This window comes from Macrobrachium nipponense, chromosome 24 (assembly GCF_015104395.2).
Source record: "Macrobrachium nipponense isolate FS-2020 chromosome 24, ASM1510439v2, whole genome shotgun sequence".
In the NCBI taxonomy this organism is placed as follows: domain Eukaryota; kingdom Metazoa; phylum Arthropoda; class Malacostraca; order Decapoda; family Palaemonidae; genus Macrobrachium; species Macrobrachium nipponense.
The window spans coordinates 58,491,950-58,514,756 of NC_061091.1; the positions used below are offsets into that span (position 1 = coordinate 58,491,950).

The 22,807-nt window shown below is 37.3% G+C and overlaps 1 protein-coding gene and 1 non-coding gene across 5 annotated transcripts in view; both read right to left on the bottom strand.

Moving 5' to 3' along the window:
- LOC135205657 (uncharacterized) overlaps positions 1-22,807 on the bottom strand; it is a 911,400-nt gene that overhangs the window by 482,270 nt on the left and 406,323 nt on the right. For all 4 annotated transcript variants that reach the window (XM_064236498.1, XM_064236496.1, XM_064236495.1 and 1 more), the window contains one exon: positions 9,124-9,346. In XM_064236498.1, the coding sequence (XP_064092568.1) occupies positions 9,124-9,346 (223 nt within the window). The remainder of the gene's footprint in view (positions 1-9,123; positions 9,347-22,807) is intronic.
- On the bottom strand, positions 18,529-18,659 carry LOC135205864 (small nucleolar RNA SNORA23). The gene has a single exon (XR_010312626.1). It is a non-coding gene; the product is annotated as a small nucleolar RNA SNORA23 (small nucleolar RNA).

The window sequence follows — 22,807 nt, forward strand, 5'->3', positions numbered from 1 at the left end:
CTAATGACACACTGAAAGGACACTTGCGTTTGTCACATTTCAGCACGGTCGAATTACATGGAACAAAATCCTTTAGAACATTAGTTAATAATGTGCTTTAAGTAATGCAGGCCAGCACGGCTGATGAAAAATATGGCACAAGACACGAAGAAAACCGACGACAATAAAATATTCGACAAAATAAAAAACAAAACTAGAACGAGTCAAGAGAGAAGAGACGGGGATAATAAAAAGCAAATATTATGGAAACATAATAAAGAGAGAGAGAGAGAGACTGAACATCAAAGTAACACAGAAAGGAGTCTCACAGACGTCATAAATCTGTTTTCTTTCCATTTACGTTTTCCCCAGAAAACACCTGTTGGCAAACAATTGACTCTTCACCTATCACATCAACCTGCACTGGTAACGAAGAGCTGCAGTCTGATGGTAGGGGGACTGGTGGAAGTTGGAGAGAGGGGGGTGGAAGAAGGGAAACAGGGGTGAGAGGGGGGTTGCGTGGTGGGGAAGGCGAAGCCAGACGACAGAAGTGAAGTGGGGGGAGGGGAAGGGGGGAGGAATCTAATAAATATGAAAGAATATATTTCAAAAAGTGCAGAGTAACCCTCTCCCCCTAAACCAAAAAGGCTTTTTGTTCGTGATTTAAGACTACAGCACGGAATAAGTAATGGCCTGTGCACCATGATGTACAACATGCGCATGAGGGGAAAACTACACTAAAGTGATGATTTATGTGCATTAACAATGCCACAGGGCATGGATGCATGGAGGAAGGAAACAGAGGAATAGTGGAGGAGGGATGAGTGGTGGGGGAGCAAGAAGAGGAGAGGGGGATAAAGCTTGAACGAATATGACTGAAACGAAGAATCGTAGTGAGTGGAAATACAACAAAAATGAGTAATTTAAAAAGTCGTTCCATCATTACTAACACACCATAATTTTATTCCTCCGACAGTTTTATTATATTAATCAATAATTAAAAAAACGTATTCATACTCACATGAAACAAGCAAGTTTCTTAAAATATAATAACTAAATGTCGAGAAGGACAGATAAAAAAGAAAAAAAAAAAATCTAAACGAAACACCGCCGACTGACGTTCACCAAAGCTGTTCACACCGAACGCATCTGCTCATAACACACACTTGCTTCTCCAACTGGGGCTTGAAAGTTGGCTGAATTGACTCCAACAGCTTCGAGATACCCAAAATCCAAGCCACTTTGAACTTGACATCTCGTTATAAATCTCGGTTACGTGAAAAAAAAAAAAAAAGTCCTTGCAAGCGGTGTCAGTCTCTGGATGTGCTCGATTTTAGACTAGTTTACAGGGAAAACTGCGAGATAAAGTTTGGCACGGCTGGCACCCTCGAATATTTGACATATTTTTAAATCTTATGCCAGAATTACCAAAGGGGAATTGTCAAAATGCCTTTCCCAAGCACAAAGGGTGAGGGCTGTTTCAGTACTTCGACAGTATTATGCATTTTCAGTTTGAGTACAACCACTCTAAAATTACTTCACAAACACCAAATCAGTGCAGTCCAAAGAATAATAATAATAATAATAATAATAATAATAATACACACCACCAGTATCACAGAAACAAATAACTTGACATATGCAGGAGCAAGATTAGTAGCAGAACTGATGGGGATTCGAACACCAACACCACCGTCACAACCAACCCAACAGAAACCAAAACAGCAACCTCCTTGGAAAAGGCGCCTGGAAAAGCAAATCATGGTGATGAGATCTGACTTGAGTAAACTGAAAGAGATGGCAGAAAAAAGGCTAAGAAGCAAGAAAACAAAGGAGGAACTCAACGAGAAAATACAAAGTACAAGAGAGGGACTAAACAACACAATAGAAGATGTAAAACAGAGGCTTAAGGCCAAAGCACACAAGATCCAACGGTACATGAACAGGAATAAGGGATACCAACAGAACAAACTATTCGGAACCAACCAGAAAAGACTATACAGCCAACTAAGAGGGGAAGACAACCACCCAGAAATTCCTGAAGCCGAACCAAGTAAGAGACTCTGGGAAAACATATGGAGCAATCCGGTATCACACAACAAACATGCAACATGGCTCCAGGAAGTCAAGGAAGAAGAAACAGGAGAATAAAACCAAGATTCACAGAGATCACGACAGACACAGTCAGACACCAACTAAAGAAAATGCCAAACTGGAAAACCCCAGGTCCCGATGAAGTCCATGGATACTGGCTCAAAAACTTCAAGGCTCTACACCCACGAATAGCAGAACAACTCCAGCATTGTATCTCAAATCACCAAGCACCCAAATGGATGACCACAGGAAGAACATCCTTAGTACAAAAAGACAAGAGTAAGGGAAATGTAGCCAGTAACTACAGGCCTATCACCTGCCTACCAATAATGTGGAAGTTACTAACAGGATCATCAGTGAAAGGCTATACAACTACCTAGAGGAGACAAACACCATCCCCTACCAACAGAAAGGCTGCAGAAGGAAGTGTAGGGGCACAAAAGACCAGCTCCTGATAGACAAAATGGTAATGAAGAACAGTAGAGAGGAAAACCAACCTAAGCATGGCATGGATAGACTATAAGAAAGCCTTCGACATGATACCACACACATGGCTAATAGAATGCCTGAAAATATATGGGCAGAGGAAAATACCATCAGCTTCCTCAAAAAATACAATGCGCAACTGGAAATACAATAAACTTACAAGCTCAGGGAATAAGACTAGCAGAGGTTAATATCAGGAGAGGGATCTTCCAGGGCGACTCACTGTCCCCGATACTCTTCGTAGTAGCCATGATTCCCATGACAAAAGTACTACAGAAGATGGATGCCGGGTACCAACTCAAGAAAAGAGGCAACAAATTCAACCATCTGATGTTCATGGACGACATCAAGCTGTATGGTAAGAGCATCAAGGAAATAGATACCCTAATCCAGACTGTAAGGATTGTATCTGGGGACATCAGAATGGAGTTTTGAATAGAAAAATGCGCCTTAGTCAACATACAAAAAGGCAAAAGTAACGAGAACTGAAGGGATAAAGCTACCAGATGGGAGCAACATCAAACACATAGATGAGGACAGGATACAAATACCTGGGAATAATGGAAGGAGGAGATATAAAACACCAAGAGATGAAGGACACGATCAGGAAAGAATATATGCAGAGATCAAGGCGATACTCAAGTCAAAACTCAACGCCGGAAATATGATAAAAGCCATAAACACATGGGCAGTGCCAGTAATCAGATACAGCGCAGGAATAGTGGAATGGACGAAGGCAGAACTCCGCAGCATAGATCAGAAAACCAGGAAACAAATGACAATACACAAAGCACTACACCCAAGAGCAAATACGGACAGACTATACATAACACGAAAGGAAGGAGGGAGAGGACTACTAAGTATAGAGGACTGCGTCAACATTGAAAAACAGAGCACTGGGGCAATATCTGAAAACCAGTGAAGACGAGTGGCTAAGAGTGCATGGGAAGAAGGACTAATAAAAGTAGACGAAGACCAGAAATATACAGAGACAGGAGAAAGACAGAAAGAACAGAGGACTGGCACAACAAACCAATGCACGGACAATACATGAGACAGACTAAAGAACTAGCCAGCGATGACAATTGGCAATGGCTACAGAGGGGAGAGCTAAAGAAGGAAACTGAAGGAATGATAACAGCGCGCACAAGATCAGGCCCTAAGAACCAGATATGTTCAAAGTACGATAGACGGAAATCACATCTCTCCCATATGTAGGAAGTGCAATACGAAAAATGAAACCATAAACCACATAGCAAGTGAATGCCCGGCACTTGCACAGAACCAGTACAAAAAGAGGCATGATTCAGTGGCAAAAGCCCTCCACTGGAGCCTGTGCAAGAAACATCAGCTACCTTGCAGTAATAAGTGGTACGAGCACCAACCTGAGGGAGTGATAGAAAACGATCAGGCAAAGATCCTCTGGGACTATGGTATCAGAACGGATAGGGTGATACGTGCAAATAGACCAGACGTGACGTTGATTGACAAAGTCAAGAAGAAAGTATCACTCATTGATGTCGCAATACCATGGCACACCAGAGTTGAAGAGAAAAGAGAGAAAAAAAAGGGATGGATAAGTATCAAGATCTGAAAATAGAAATAAGAAGGATATGGGATATGCCAGTGGAAATCGTACCCATAATCATATGGAAGCACTAGGCACGATCCCAAGATCCCTGAAAAGGAATCTAGAAAAAACTAGAGGCTGAAGTAGCTCCAGGTCTCATGCAGAAGAGTGTGATCCTAGAAACGGCACACATAGTAAGAAAAGTGATGGACTCCTAAGAGGCAGGATGCAACCCGGAACCCCACACTATAAATACCACCCAGTCGAACTTGGAGGGAAACTGTGATAGAGCACAAAAAAAAAAAAAAAAAAAAAAAAAAAAAAAAAAAAAAAAAAATAATAATAATAATAATAATAATAATCGCAGCATATAATGCAAAAAATATATATTTTCCAAAAAATCAGCTATCACCAAAAGTCAGACCAAAAAAATCTTTAAAAGCAGTATGGATCAACTCGGTACGGAACGAACCCATAAAGAACAAGCACACAAGAGAACATTATCAAAGCACACGCGGTGCCCTTTGAGAAGAACCGTCGGGAGCTGGGGAAGGCAGCAGTGTGGGAAGTAGGGTACAGGTGGGTGTTGGCAGGTTTTGAAAGGTATTAAGACGCAAGCTGTTAATTACAGAGCGTACATGCGGGTAATCATAAAGCATACAAATGGATAGGGTTATAAAGAGCAGTTTCATTCCACCTCGACAGCTGGAGAGAACTGAGGTGAACTGAGGCCCTACAATTTTCCCGAGGCACTAATGCTTTTACGACGGGATGTGGTCCCATACTGCTTTTGGTGCTCATGTCAGTGGGCCAATAAAAATGGTCATTTGTCAGGCAAGCATATTAGGGCTCTCGCCTTCATGTTCTGCCAAAATGTGCTTTGTCCTCGTACGGTGTTTTATTTATGCGTTTAGTTTGTCATGACCAGATGAACACAACTGAATCTTTAATCCTTTACATATAGTATATTGTCACGAAGCGTCCAAATAAAAAAATTGTTACCCCACAACATCCAGACACTTGAATCTTCATCACAGATAAAATACGACTCTAAAGGAACAGTGATCCCTTAAAAACTTATCAGTCAAGCAAGAAATCAGACTAAGTTCATTAAAACAAGTGTGAGGTAATCATATGTAAGATTAAATTAATTAAAGGGGATCACTCCATCAACAGCTTTAAAAGTTCTAACTCACTCCAATAAAATTGAAGGAAAACAGCACAATTACCTCTCTATATATCTACCTAAACAAAATCATATAACTATATATATATAATATATATATATATATATATATATATATATATATATATATATATATATATATACACCAACAGCAGCTCAAACAAAAGATACCAAGACAAACTAAAAGTACACAATTACATATGTACCCTGATTACTTACAACATCCCCTGAAACCATTATAAAAACATAAGCTGTTCCATTTGAAGGGAACCATTATAAAAACTTAAGCTCCTCCATTTAAAAGAAGAAGAGAAAGCTTGAATTCCTCTCGAAAATGACATCAGTTAACTTCGTTTAGCACTAATTACCGGAAGCAATTAACAATACTACTTCAAATAATGACCCACATTTTCTGCTTGATAATAGTCATGGAAAATAAGGAAGCAAAGACCACCTGAAATATTATGCAATATATTTCTTTCTGGATAACGCGAAACACCACATTGGTAGAGTTTTTCGACCTACTCCTTTTCTTTAAGAATAGGTACAATCTAAGTCTATTAACTTGACTTAAGACGCAACTCAACAGAGCTATAATTTGAATATATGTTAACTATTTTAAGCGAATCATTACAGACTAAAATTATATACTATTGCAAAGGCATTTAACACTACTGAACAGATAAGAGCAGATTTTCACCACATCATAGTTCGCAGCTACGAAAATGAATAAAGGCAGAGATGCATAAATACATGAATGTTTATTTCTATAAATAAAGATATATTTTATGGTGTAAGGTTTAAAAACAAACAGTTTGTATAACATAGATCTACATATCATCATACATTAAAGAATCAATAATTAAATGAATATGTAGGTAAATAAGTATATATATATATATATATATATATATATATATATATATATATATATATATATATATATATATATATATATATATATAAAACAAAACAGGACTAGACGAGAAAGCAATGTGGGTGTCCGATAGCGCGGAAGCTGTCAAAAATGGATCAAGGAAAATAAATATTGACCTAGACAACTGCTCAGCACAGACCAGGACCCGCATTCAGGGGCAGGGGCGATTACGATGTGTCAAGACAATATTCTCTGCCAGGTATTTAACGCTGATATTACAGGAAAAAATAAAAGAAATTTCTCGTTTGCAAAGCCAGATAAGTGTTTCGGGACGGTATATAACATTAGTCTTTAGGGTTGGCGGGCACCATTTCAACCCTCATTATATTATAGTAATTTCTGATGGAATGAGTACCCCTAGCAATGAAAATGATAGAGATGGGAGAATATGATAGATTTAACGCCAGATACAGTTGTATGCTGTACGTATACATACCCATACACGCATGCATTTGTATAGACACAGGTACACGTCTATACCAGGTCCAAGAAAGGACCTTGGTAATAGTGTGTAAAACGACCACTTTTTCGGAAGACGCGTATAATCTCTGGGCAAGTAAAACTGTAAACGACGTTGGCAGTCTTCTTTCTTCGGGTTGGTGCTGTCCTTCATTACGAGGGAAGCGGTCAAATTAGGTTTACAAAAGATACGAACTCGAACCAGTTCGAAGGGGATTTGGGCCTTACCCCTCCGCTGATTATGCTGTTAGATGATGTGGGGCACCTGCAAGACGGGAGCGATCTTTCCGATTCGAGTTGGTTGTTCAGGGTTGGTCTTTGTAATAAAATGCAAACGGATTCTGCTATAATTCGTCTATGGTGATACTGTTCCTTACAGATGATCACCAGAAATAGTGCCTATGATAACCTAGACCGTGAATTAATAATCTGGTAGTTAACTGACTGTGGGAAGAATAAAGCCTGACCAAGCAACCTCAACCAAAAATAATTACGGTAAAAGTTATGGAACTATCCACAAAGTGGATAAAACGTTTAAGGGACACACCACACACACACCACACACACACACACACATACGTATCATATATATATATATAGATATTAGATAGATATATATATAGATAGATATATAAGTAATTCTTTGGTAGGTACAAGTATAATTGACAGCACGATGCTTCTTACGTTAATACTAAAATTTATGTATGGGAAGGTAATGTCTCTTCAGAAACTATAACAATAGTAAGAACTACAATAAACTATAAAATGTATACTAAAGAAGTCAAATCTCAAATTTAATAATGATTTTATTAAAAAAAAAAATATCGGGCCGGTCTGGGTTACTGACCGAATTTCCAGGATAGCTATTTTACTTCTAATCAACGGCAATGCATTATAGGCTAGGTAATAAAAATATTACTTATACTACTAAATATTACCAAAAGTGTATTTCACTTTCAGTAGCGAGTGTTATCGTTTCATTGACATTAAATTGAAGAAATTCTTAACAAATAATGATATTTTTAGAAACTACTATATATAAAGACGACGCCTATCGTCCTAAAAACGACATGATGACGATACCTTACATTTGATATAGTTACCCAAAGCATTAGCCACACTTAAAGGTAGAGAAAACGGACGATGCACATCATAAGAGAAAACGGATGTAAACAACGGATTTCATGGGAGACCTCTGTAAAAAGCACTACGTCAACTGACATACGACTAATAATTTTCCTGGTCTTGATATGCAATATTCCTTTGGCGTTTAAATTTATGACGTGAGGGTGTGCCTGGTGTATGTTATTTGGGTCCAACAGACAAAGCACAGACGAAAACGACATTAAAACAGTGGACAACGAAACGAGTAATAGATACATTTAAGTATATCTTCATATCGAGTCACTTTTGTTAACACTTCGTTCTCATAAAAAATGACTTCCTGAAGAGTACAAGCTCTTGCTGAGGGGAAAAACTTCTTATGGCTCATATACGTTTATGAACTAATTGACATTAGTTCTAGTTTAAGTGAACTTATCAAAATTAAAATAAATTCGTTCTATATATATATATATATATATATATATATATATTATATATATATATATTATTGTATGTATACACACACACACACACACACACATATATAATATATATATATATATATGTGTGTGTGTGTGTGTATACATAGATATATATAATATATATATAGTATATATATATACATATATATATACCATATATATATATATATATATATATATATATATATATATATAGAATAGAACGAATTTATTTTAATTTTGATAAGTTCACTTTAACTAGAACTAATGTCAATTAGTTCATAAACGTATATGAGTCATAAGAAGTTTTTCTCATCAGCAAGATGCACGACGCTGTTCGGTTCACACACACATTATGTGTATGGTTTTATATATATATATATATATATATATATATATATATATATATTAATATATATATATTTATATATATATATATATATATATATATATATATAATATATATATATATACATATATATATAAAACCATACACATAATGTGTGTGTGAACGGAAGCGTTCGTGCATATATCAACATAAAAACGTTCCCATCACAAGAAGTTACTCCTGAGGAAACTGCTGAAGAACTGATGAACCCCATTTGCAGAAAACTTCCACCACATTAGTCGCTTCATACAACTGCACAAAGGCCCCATCAAGAACACGTTATCTTCTCTTGCCCACTGCACTATTTACTTTATTTCTTGCATGCACTCCCACGCTTCCTGATTGTCAAGTATTTATATATTTTATTATTGTAATGAGAGAGAGAGAGAGAGAGAGAGAGAGAGAGAGAGAGAGAGAGAGAGAGAGAGAGAGAGTAGAGTAAGGGCGAACTGACTTTACCTTGAGAATTGTGGAAGAGGTAATCGTCCCTCAACGACCTGGTCTCGGTGTAGCTCAGGTTGTCCTCGTGATCCTCTTCGTGGGGAATGGCATACGGGTCGTCTTCGTCCTCCTCGACCAACGTGGGCGGGGGCGTGAGCTCGTAGCCCCATCGCCGCCTAAACGCCCGGGCGCCTCCATCCAGTCGCATGCGAGGAAGGTCATAGAAGAGCGAGTCTCCAATCTGCGAAAGAAAAGCAAGTCAAAACATTAATGACAAAAATATTAATAAAAGAGATGTTCTGCGAATGTGACAGAGCTTATATGGCTTTGTATTTTATACAGAAACGATTTGTAAGGATATCCTCAAATCTGTAAAGAGACGGGATTTGTTGATAATTAAAAAAGAATTACAAAACTGTATTTACTGGTATGGAATAAGATGCGGCAGAATAATATTAAATTATTGAATCAGGTCAAGGTAAGCGGTTTAAACTCTCTATACAAACAGAAGAAAGTTGAATCTACTTCCCTTCAGAAGTTAGTCGATCATTTTCTAGTTGAATTGACAATTATTTATAAATAAATACAGAACTCATCTAATAACAGATTTTCTTTTCCAAATAGTTAAATATATTAATGAATTATTTCAAATTGGCAATTATAATAAGTGTGAATTTTTGGCTATATTAACAAAGAATGTGTAAATAAACAAAATAAAAAGAAGAGAATAAAACATTCTGCATCACAAGAAAATACGAACTAATGAATTAAACACATAAAAATATATAATAGTAAATTACTTGTTATACGCTGAAAAACTATTTTAAAACAACAAAAATATACCTACACGGATAAAATTAATGTAAAATAACGATTATATAAATCAACGGCAACTATATTATTCTGGAAAAAGATGTTTAATGTAAAAAAAGAATCATCATAGTAAAAAAAATCAAACCAAGAAAATGTTTCACATACAGTACTTAAAACTAAAGGTCTCTTATTTAGTGCACATCATAGTTTGTAATTACACCTTACCAGATACTTTCATGTAATTATCGATAAGCAACAAACCTCATGCCTACGCGTGCCAGAGACTGGCCATGACCGATCGAATAAGAGAGATAGACAAAGACAATAATCTAATCTCCTACTGCAATGAATAGGATATTTTGCAACTCCCTTTTGCAATGTCAAGCAACTGAATAGAAGAATCACCTTCTTCGATACCTTCGCCGACCCAGATAACGTCCTTTTCTCCCCCGACGGACGTGAGGGAGATGGAGAAGATGAAGACGAAGGGCCTCTCAGTCTGGCCCTCGGAATAAGGTGTTGAAATCCAACATCCTTCGATTGTTCGTCGTCCTTGCAGATAACGGCCTCATTATTTCCACTTTCGAGTAACTTATAAAGACACTGAACTCGACTGCTTTTCTTCTTGTTCACTTTCTCTTTCCCCTTCTTTTTCTTCTTGTCCTCTCCGGTGTCGCCTCCATCCCGAAGGAGGGACTCCTGCGAGGCCTCGCCTCCACTTCTAAGCCTTTGCAGGCGTCTCAGGACAGGTGTCTCCGGAGGTTCATTAAACACCTGCCATTTCTTCTCATCGGAGACTAGACGGTAACTTGATTTCACACAACAATCAACCGTCAGGCACGTGTCCAGCCAAGGCATCATCTATCACAGTCCTACATAAACATCTAGTATTTTGGAATATACGCGAAGTATATTTCAATCTGATGGTTACGCAATCATCTGTAATTATACGATATTCTAGGGGCAATGCTTCTTAAAAACAATAAAAAATAAGGGAAAAGCGCAAATATAGTACATCAAACATAATTAGAATACACATTAGAACCAATTTTAATCGCACATTCTTTCCACGAATAAAGGTGAAGTGAATATAATCGAAATGACCGTCCAAAAGACCAACACGCACTCACGAGGAGGCACCGAACCCCATGGCTCTATCCTAGCAAACTAAAACATCTTCGCCGTCTTCCATCTCGAGTAAGTTATAACCCCTGCTATGAGGCCACGCCTTCTCTCTCCTGTCGGAACGACCGAGGGGAGACGCGGCAGAGTCGTGACTCACGACGTGTGACTCATGCGTTGATAGTCATGGATTTGGAGTAACAATTTTCTGTCATGAGTGGCGGCAATTTGACCACTCAGGAAAAGGGGTTTCGGGGGCTTGGGGGCTGGAAGCCTGGGGGACTGAGGGGAGGATACAAAGATGTTATTAGGGACTAGGCTATTAAAAACTGGTCATAAATCGATAGATTTAACATCTCTTTGTGGTCCAGTTTCCATTCCAGGTTCACAAAATGAGAACGGGAGCTAATCAATATTTCAAAGGAATAAGAACGTCCATGCCTGTTAACAATATGAGGTAATTCATTCAGTGTCTTAATGAAAATGAGTAGTTTATACATATTATTTGTGTTCAAATATGCGAGAGAGAGAGAGAGAGAGAGAGAGAGATTAATGAATAACCACTCAACAAGCTTTTAATAAATATGATGAATGAAGAGTCACGGTCTAGTCCTCCTAGGCCTAACCACCATAAAAAAAATAAAGACTAAAAATTCCAAGAAAAGCCACCATGCGTCTCCCCCTCTCGACCCATTAATACTTGAATTGACTCATCAAGTCACTTCCTGCGACCAGTTGCAAGATGTCACAACTGCACTGACAGAGGTAATGACATCCACTCCCCGAATTTCCCTTTCGGCATGAGTTTATACACTTACTCTGCCAGAGTTTATTACACTCACGCTGGTCGCGAGCCCAATTAAATACGCTTAAGCGTAGGGTTAAGGCTCACAACTTGAAAAATAAAAGGTCAATGAAACTGACAACATATCTCGGCGGAATGACACGAGTGATAATGGGTCCTAATGATGCTTCAAGCTGCCTGGGTAAAAAATAAATAAATAAAAATCTGGCTTCGCCATCCGCATCGTATTAACTGAGCCGATGTCATTAATCCTACGAAAGAATTGCACCTACCAATTGTCCGAAAGGAGGGCTTTATCCTTTCTTTCTAAGCCTCTCCGAGTTTGTAATCTCTATCATCGCGCGTTATTATCGAGTCTGCTCTTATTTAAGACTCCTTCGTGCAGAAGGCGACTGGCTGGCGGCCGGGTTTATTGTCGTTATTGAGAAAAAATATCGAGATCATTTTTTATTCAAGTTTCTTTGATAGCTAGGGACATTGAAGAATGATCTGTTAAATAATGATGATGTCAGTGATAATGACGTCCTTAAAATACAATGATGAAACATGACAATGTCCTTTCAATACTGATACAAACTTGATTCTGCAAGATTCACGAGGAAAAAATACATCGTGTTAAAAACCGTTCAACTGCTTTATCACTTCAATTCTACTGGTCCCAGCAATGAACAAATCACCTGGTAACAAATAATATAACTAAAAACTGTGAGGTAAAGTCCAATACATGGCCAAAAGAAGGCAAAATAACGACAAAGAAGACAGACAGAGAGAGAGAGAGAGAGAGAGAGAGAGAGAGAGAGAGAGAGAGAGAGATGATACACGGAAAAAACATATGAAGGAAATTTCTTAGGGCTGATGACCGTACGACTGAGGCATACGAGCACGTGACGGCCGGACTGATAGCTTCATCAACATTTTCTTTTTATATCCTTCTGTCAAGTGGAGGAGGATACGGAAGGGGGATGGGAGGAGACAAACAAGAAATCAAGGCTAAAAGACGAAAGATGGCATAGAGGAAGGGAGAGGACCTTAGAGATGACAGATGTGGGGGGAGGGGGGGGGATTAGTAGCGGGTGTGCAGGACAGAAGTGGGATGAGAGATGGAGAGGAGAGGGGAATGTGTAGAAGAGAGGAGAAGGGTGAAAAATAAGAAAGGATTCAATAAACTAAAGGGTGAGGTGTGTGGAGATAAGAACACAAAGGGAAATTTAGACATAGGTGGGGGAGCGGCTATGGCTGGGAGAGAGAAGTGGAAAGGGGAGGGGGTGGGAAATAAGGGGCTGCAGAGGAAATTGAAGACTAAAAAAAAAAAAAAGAAAATAATAAAATCGAGCAGTCACGTTTCCAGTCTATATTCGCATGTAAGACTTCGTGTTTTTTTTTTCTTTTTTGCGGCAGGAGGAAAAGGGGGGGGGGGGGGCGGTTGACGAGGGGCGAAAAAGCTCATATGTGACAGATAACTTCCAGCAATTTTCCGTATGAGCAAAATACCTCAGCACGTACACACTCAAAGACGCTTTCCTCTTCTTATTTTTGCAGCATTTACTCTACATGTATTTATTTACGTATATGTCCTTGCCGTTATTTGCGTATTGCTTGTTTTCTTTTATTACTTGTATTCAATTGTCTTTTTTAATGATATTTCATTTGAAGAAACTTCCACATATTCAATAAGGAAAATGACAACACGGAAAGTTTAATAATAATAATAATAATAATAATAATAATAATAATAATAATAATAATAATAATAAAATAAATGCACATACATGTGCTCAATTTCGAGTATACACAGTAAGGATACATATCCCCGTTCGCACAGGTAATATTTGATATTTACAAGGATTCTTATGGTAAATAGGAAAAATAACAAGGAAATGAGAGAGAAGAATGGAAAAGAAAAAAATACAAATTAGCTACAGCTGTAAACCATTTTGTACTTCCTCATTGGAACTAATTTGCGATACATATAACTGTTAAAAAGAGCTCATTTCCTGTGCAAGAAAACAAATGACAGGTTAAACATTACAATCGCACACTTCCAACGTTATATCAGCGACAAGAAAATTACCGGCAATTCGAGACAAGAAGCACTTGATAACCGGCGGATTATTAACCCATTAGAAGGCCTTATTTAAGTTTCATTCGAAGATTTGATCATTATAGGAGTCGTGAGGACTTGGGGATCACCTTGACAGCCCTCCGTATCACATGCAATATTGCATTGCAACGGATGTGGTTACGACCTTCATGCTCAGCGAATCCTCAGCACCTGGTGCTACTTCGTCTCTCTTTCGCCTCCTAACCCATTCTCCAAAATCTCCAACCACGCCTCTCGAGGGATGCCGAAAATATAAAGAGCAATCAGCTGATCAGGGGATGACGATAAACAGCCTATTTCCATAAGACCGGCTAAAAAAAAAAAACTAAAAAAAAAAAAAAAAAAAAAAAAAAAAAACTAGGCTGGCTGAGGAGAGCGGGCTGGGAAAAAGATCGCCTGATATGAGAAATTGGGGCCGGTTTTATAAACAGATCAAGTGATTTGAAAAACAATTTTTACTTCATGTGTACTTGAAAAATATCAGCTGATTTGAAAAACGCAGAGTGATATGAAAAGAAATCAGACGAGTGAAAAGAAGTCGGCTAACTGTAGAGTAATCGCTTATTGAATTATGATGAACTGTTTGAAACAGACACAATTATTTCAGCTTAGCAAAAGATCGATAGTCAAAACAATACAGACAAATAAGCAGATAACTGAAAAGGAACAGAAATAGACCTTTACATCTAATCACGGTGATAATAACAAACACTTTTTGTTATTATAAAACATATGCAGTTTGCTTTGTGTGATATATATATATATATATATATATATATATATAATATATATATATATATATATATACATACACACTACATATATACACACACAAACACACACGCATATATATATATATATATATATATATATATATATATATATATAACCACGAACTCCATTCCAGAAGCTAAATAATATGACCGAGCAGAAAAATTCACAGAAATGTTGAACCCCGAGCAAAAAATGGAATAAAAGAAGTGAGGAAGTTCGGTAACAAAGAGAGAGGAAGTAAGTTTCTGGCAAAAACTGCTAATTCTCTGTCAGATAAAGTAACAACATCTCCATTTAAGAGGAGATTTGAGAGGGAAGAGGAGAGGGAGAGGGACAGAGAGAGAGAGAGAGAGAGAGGAGACGACGAGAGAGAGAGAGAGAGAGGAGAGAGAGAGAGGAGAGAGAGAGAGAGAGAGAGAGGAGAACAATTATTTTTGAAGGTGACATCCGTGATCTACGCCATACGCGAAAAACTTCTCCCCTCGCAAATTACAGGTGCACATCATACGAATTCTCTACCTGTGATAAATTATACCCCCAAATTAATTACACTGAAGCCTCAGCTATTAGAATTAATCAAGGGAAAATCACATAATCTTAAAATTACGTTCGGGAAAGCTATTTAACAAACGGTACAGTGGATGGATGACTATACTGTGTTTAAAGAAATAGTAGAAATTCAGGATATATATCAATACAACACGACTTCGGTCAAGAGATGACCTTGTGTTTATTTGTGAGTGCAACATTAAGCAGTTCCCTAACATGCGGTGGCCCTCAGAAAAATGGTAACTTCTACATTGGTACTTTTAACAGCTGAATCAGTCTTCTACATTGGTACTTTTAACAGCTGAATCAGTCTTCTACATCGGTACTTTTAACAGCTGAATCACTGAAAAACTACAGTACAAAAAGCTTGTATAATATTATTTGCTTCATACAACTATGAACAGGTCATCAGTAGCGTGTCAAACTTCTTCAACAGACTGCACCATTCACCTTTATATCTTGGAAGCCCTTTCCCTTTCTTGCTATTTCTCTGGCTGTTTCTAAGTCTTCCTTCACTCCTCCATCGTAACACCTCAGAATAATACACCTTACATTAATATCATGCCCATATAATTTTTGCAGTCGCATCTCTCCCTTTTCATCCGAACCTTTCCCTCTTCCGGACATATACCTGGTCATCCAATCGATCACCCTGCCACCACCATCCTGCAGCATCTCACTTGTGATACCAATAACTTCTGGCGTTTTTCCTCTTGCAGCCTCTTAATTGCTTCTCTTGTCATAGACAGTCACTCCGGCTAACTTTTTCCATTCTTGAAAATTTCAGCAACTCTTCAAACTACTCGTCTCATCGACCTAGAACTGAGTTCGCTTCTGATAGCATCTTTATATCCTCATCTTTTTTTTTTCTTTTTTTTCTATCCGAGATTCAATCGCTCATCAACATTTCTCTTCTCTCTGCAATTACGCTCCGTACTTATTTACCTTACATTGTTTACTTTCCGCCTCTCTATATCAGAGGTTATCGGATGACCACCTTAGAGAGAGAGAGAGAGAGAGAGAGAGAGAGAGAGAGAGAGAGAGAGAGAGAGAGAGAGAGAGAGAGAGGGGGGGGGGGGAGGCATTAACAAAACAGTTAAAACCATTACAACTGCATTTTCACATTAACTTGACGCCCGTGACACTATTTTTAAGAAGGCACGGAAATTGGCCCAAGAAACGGAAGTTGAAAGACGTTGCTAACAATCTGGTTATATCATTAAAACGGCCTTGAAGTTCCCTGGCAGAGAGAGAGAGAGAGAGAGAGAGAGAGAGAGAGAGAACTAGTAACAACCCCTTCATCAAATTGCCCGGAACTAACGGAATGACATCTCTGAACTACTCGCGTTATCTCGTTATGCGCAATTTTCCCACAACGACCCTTAATCGGCATTCCCTTTCGGAAAGGCAGGATGCACCGTCAGGAGATGTGAAAACGACAAGCATTCCCGTGGGTGACGCCCCTAACCCTTGTTTCCTGTAAGCCTTTTCAAAACGCTTCATAATCACCCCCTCTGAGGGAGGCACTCCGCTCGACTCGGAACGAGGCTTCGAGACCGGCGTTTTGTCATGCAAAGTTATTTTAAGATCGCGGACGATAGCATTGGTTTGTGCTCTGATGACGATGCTTTGTATGTGTGATGATAAGAAGGGAAATCTGATGATTGGGATTTGCTGCACCGGGGTAACAATGCTTTTCATATTGATGGCAAAGGATCGTATTTGGTGAATTTGCTTTACACCTACATTCAAATGTTAAGTCTGATGGAAAAGCAATGCACTTGAATGACTATGCTTTGCACCTATATATATTATATATATATATATATATATATATATATATATATATATATATATATATATATATATATATAGATATATTATATATATATATACTATCATGTATAATATATATATATATACAGAACAATGCTTTGAACATCTGATAACAAGGCTATGCATTTGGTCAACAGTGTTTCCGCTTCACATGTGCAGCAGTCGCACATTGGGTGACTTCAAATCACGATGACAATTAAGCCATCATCTTGTACAATTAAAGTTTTAGCATTTTGACGGTAAGATTAATTGCTTACACCGTTTCGTTATGAATATAAGTGCGTGGACACTTTAGACAATGATTATCCTTTTATCCTGAATAGCAATATTTGAAATTTTGCATGGCATAAATACTCTAATCTACATGATTTTTTTTTAGATGATAAGGATGGTTTGCATTTCAGATGACACAACTTTGCTCTTGGATGCTTTGCATTCTTGACAGCAGAAACCTGTTTTTTACAAGTCATATCCAAGCTTTTAACATTTTTATATACTCTTTGAGAGAGTACTAGAAATCTAAAACTCATGAAAAATATATTAATATTGCTTTTTAATTTTAAGACATCAATAAAAGAAATCTTATATTTGACAACTTTAAAACATTTACAATGTGGATAAAAAAAATCATTTTTAAGAACCACAATGCATTGCACGTTGGATACATTCTGAACTTCGGAGGAACCAAAGTATTAAGTGCACATATTTACACCACTACCTTATACCACTTATACGATGAGATAACCAAACATCAAAGACGCCCACCACCCCCACCAAAAATAAGCAGCATTTTTTTTACACAACAAAGAAAATTCGGCGAATAAACCACCAAATAAATAAAGAACCAAAGACTTCAACAACAGATTTCGAACCTTTAAGTATGAACTTTTAAAATTGATTACAACATAAAATTACAATAATGAAAATATATGAACCTATACGTTGATAAAAGAAGCATCAACCTGACAGCCAAAAGACCTATTTAATCTTTACAAAACCAAAGAATATTATGATTGTCGCCTTCAAAATCCAAAGCAAAACAATCAAATAACCATATTTCAATAACACAGGGCCTTCCAAGGCCACTTGACTTGAGAATTCCCATGTAGGATACGGTATAACTTATCTTCAGAACGGACACTTCACAATGGCCTTGAAGTCGATCACTGTAATCAAGAGGCTTAAAGAGTGCTCGGAGATTTACTGTACCAGAACAAAAACATTCTGAAAACACCGTCCATTTTTATGTTTTGTCACAAAGAGGTAAAGAGAGAGAGATTTTTATGTAAATGAACAAACAATTTCAATTTCACGCTCAGATATTCAAAAGGAACAATAGTAAAGAACTCGAGATGCACGGTACATAAAAATGTGATCAGAATTCGAAAACTTACGTACTCTTTGATATATATATAATATATATATATATATATATATATATATATATATATATATATGTGTGTGTGTGTGTGTGTGTGTGTGTGTGTATGTATACACTACGCACACACACACACACACACACACATATATATATATTACACACATACATACATATGTATATATATATATATATATATATATATATATATATATATATATATATATATATATATATAGTACTGGTAACTTTCTTAGGCACGAAGATATGGCAATTCAGTTGTATTCCACATAGGAATATGAAAATGGTTTACCTCAGAAAATACCCAACAGTTTCATCCTCCGATGGACCTCTTCTAGGAGCGTTTATTAAGGAAAGTGATAAAGTTTATATATATATATATATATATAATATATATATATATATATATATATATATACATACATAACATACATACATTACATACATACATCATACATACATACTATACATACATACATACATCATACATATATACATATATATATATATATATATATATATCTATATATATATATATATATATATATATATATATATATATATCTTCCACCCTGAGCACAGCAAGCTTAAAACAAGCCACTTTGAATAAGATGCAATCAATTAACATAAAACCAAAATAAAACCGCAAATTAAACTAAAGAAGAAAACTATCTGAAACTAAGACTCGTTATATCGCTCAGTTTCAGAAAGCAGTGGGTACGTGAACAGCATGCAAACCTCGCGCAGGTCGTGAGTCTATTTAAGCGCCATTCGATGACACCCATTCCCTGACACGCGATATGTTTGTTCTGTACTTCTTTTCTTTTTCACTACAGTTGTATAACGCAACACTATGCTAGGCAACGTGTTATTTTGTTTTTTATAACTCATGACATCATTTTGCGCTAAGAATTTTTCTTCACCATTTAGTTTTGTTCACTGTGAGAATTTTTCGAATTTAAGTAAAGACGTGCTATCACTACTATGTCAGAAAAGTGTGGGTCTTAAGTAATATAAAGAAAACTGGGTATCACAACTCCGATATCAGTAGAGTTTGAGTCTCACTAATTTAAGAATATTTGGGTATCAGCACTCCGAGGGCATTTACGTGGAGATAATAGCACAGGAAACACCTGATAGACACATTAAAATCCCTGATATCGAATGGTCAACGGCAAGCAACGCGACTCTGTTCTTTTCTCTCAATTGTTTTGGAAAGGTCTTCTCTCATTTTATCATCACAATCCGTATACATACCAACCTGATGATAATTCTGGTAAAAGTATAGGTCTCCAGACAAATGAAGATACACATACCAATCCTTACAGATCACTGTGATTTCTGCCCAGCGAAAGATTGACAACTTTAGTTTCACTGTTTTCGGAGAATTCTGGAGATAATAAAGATTTCTAAACAAACAGAGAGCATAGATCACGAAGCACAAAGTAAAAGAAATACAAAGTATTGGTTTCTGAACATTGTAAAAAGGATTGGTTTCTGCACATTACAGATGGTACGTTTTTTATATTAAAAAAAACCCATTGGTTTCTAATTGCCATAAAAATTACAGATTTACAAACACTGTGACCATACATCATACATACATATATAATATATCTATACTATATATATATATATATAGATATATATATATATATTATATATATATATATATATATATATATAGTGTCGGTTCTAATCACTGAAAAGCATAGATTGTGAACACTGTAAAAATACGTTTCCAGTTTGAAAAAAAGTTTGGTTTTCTAAACACTTGACAATATACACTACGCATCCTGATAACGACGAAGGGAGAGAGAAAAACACGAAAGGCGGAGCACCGTTTTGAAAAACAGATCACGACTTAAGTCTCTTCCACTAGATCACGTCACGCTGCGACACTGGCAGGAGGATTCTCACAGCATAACAGCATCACTGGAAAGGGGTAAATAAAACAGCACACCGCCACAGCCTCTGTTTCCTTCTCTGCAACATCATGAAGAAAACGCTACACAGCACCAGGACGGAAAACCGGCCCACACCCACACCCACACCGACACCACTACCACCTCTTCACTCGACGCAGCCCCACACCGTAATACTGAAGGCTTGAGAGAGAGAGAGAGAGAGGGGAGAGAGAGAGAGGGAGAGAGAGCTCGCCTGGTCGTCCTTTTCGCCTCTTCCTCTAAGAGTTCACGGTGGGTGATGCAGGCTACGCTGCAATGAAGATTGCTTCGCCTTAATCTCTCTCTCTCTCTCTCTCTCTCTCTCTCTCTCTCTGAGAGAGATTATCCATCTTCCATTACCGATTTTCTACTTACCTAGCTACCTACTTATCCTCTTTTCTACTTATGACTGAACATAGTTGAAAGTATCGTATTACAATACAATACATTTAGAATTAAACTCTTCAAATCTACTTCATTTACCTTATTTCACCCAATAAATTAATCTCTCTCTCTCTCTCTCTCTCTCTCTTCTCTCTCTCTCTCTCTCTCTCTCCTCTCTCTCTCTCTCTCTCTCTCTCTCTCTCTCTCTCCTTGTGTCAAAATTGCACGCTGCTATATTGCTTCAGCTTAACTGGCAACCGGAAAAAACATTCGCTTTTAAAACCGACGGCAATTATCGGAATGAACATGAAATTAATGGGAGCAAAAAAACAATAATTTTCTCCTCAAAAAAAAAGCCAAAGGAGGCACTTGCAAAATAAAGATGAAAAAAGGGCTCATCAACCTTATTAAGGACCTATCAACACGATCCCAACATCTTAATCAAAATCAGCCCTCATCATCATTTTAGTGTAATTTAACGTTACTAAAGGACAAAAATAGTTGGTCAAAAATGTTAATACGATTTGCGGCGAGAGTTAATGAAGCATGGTTGGTATTCTTCAAGGACACTCCTGCGAGACCCCGAAGGAGTCAAACACCTCTTCCCCCTCAGACTGAGGAGTTCCGTTCGACTCAAAGGACAGAGGAATAACATAACGATTTTCGGCGTTCGAGAGAGAGAGAGAGAGAGAGAGAGGCCGCCCACATCGTGCAAAAGCTTCCTAGGAACTCATTTGAAATTCAATCACACAAGCATTGTTTAAAACTATAAAAAATTAGATCTTTTATTTTTTTTCTTTGCCTTTTTTTATTTCGTTTTTTCCCTCACAAGTTCGAGCAACCACACGCCTTGGAATCCTTCAGAGCTGAATGGAATTAAATTTCTCGAGTCTCTTGAGACAGGGATCTCCCTCGAAAAGAGACTTTTACTATTCCGAATAAAAAAAGGTTTCTCGCTGGTAATTAAAAGAATTTTGCTAAACATACAAGAGGCCACGTCTTGCAATTTCCCACGTTAAACGTTTTTCAATGGCACGGGATAAAAATTCTTTATTGTCACAACTAAGAAAAATTGCTTTACAATGTAGCAACAAATGTTTTACAGTCAGACTGAGACGAAAGTCTGAATGCCGTACAGTTTCGTAGGTTTAATAATTCATTATTTACTCAATTCAGTATCTGAACCTTAAAGAAAAATTCACTGATCTTTTGCATATTTGCACATGAGTGTTCTATGGTAAAGATAAAAAAATACAAATACGTCAAATAAAGAAATACTGAATCAAATATATGCATAAAGTGACTCATGTAAATGATACACTGTCGAAGCTTGTGAACTTGAAGTAGATTTTCTTATCTGCCATGTTTTCCCATTACCACCTTTTCCACTGCCATCAACCGACAAAATCATCATCATGACTTTTACCACGTATTCAGAGCAGTGTGTATATTGCGTAAAGACATATTCATTAAACTTCAGTGACTAAAGCAACACATTTTTTTTTTTATCTTTTAAGTACAAATTATTATTACTATTATATCACAATGCAATGTACATGCAATAATTATTATTGCTAATGTACCCATACCGACAAATATCACGGCAATATAAGAGAGGGCTAAGCTACCAAGTTACATAGTCCTGAAGCTTGGTTCTTAGGTACCTTTCTTTCTGCACACTTATGTAAGGGCCAATGGTGAGAGAGGCTTTCTCGACCAGGTCAAATCTGAATGTGGAGTTTAGTATCCGTCGAGTGACGTAGCTACCAACAGAAGGTTGAATTTCAAGCCAATGGTCCCTGTGGGTTCATCTGAATAATAAAAGACTGTAAATCTGACGGACGAGTATAACGTCTGTATAAAGAAAACCACGAAAAAGTATATCCTGTGTAAAATAAAAATGCAATATTCACGTACAAAGTTTCTCCAATGAAACCTAAACCTGATGTCCATATGTCGTGCCCAGTCAGGGT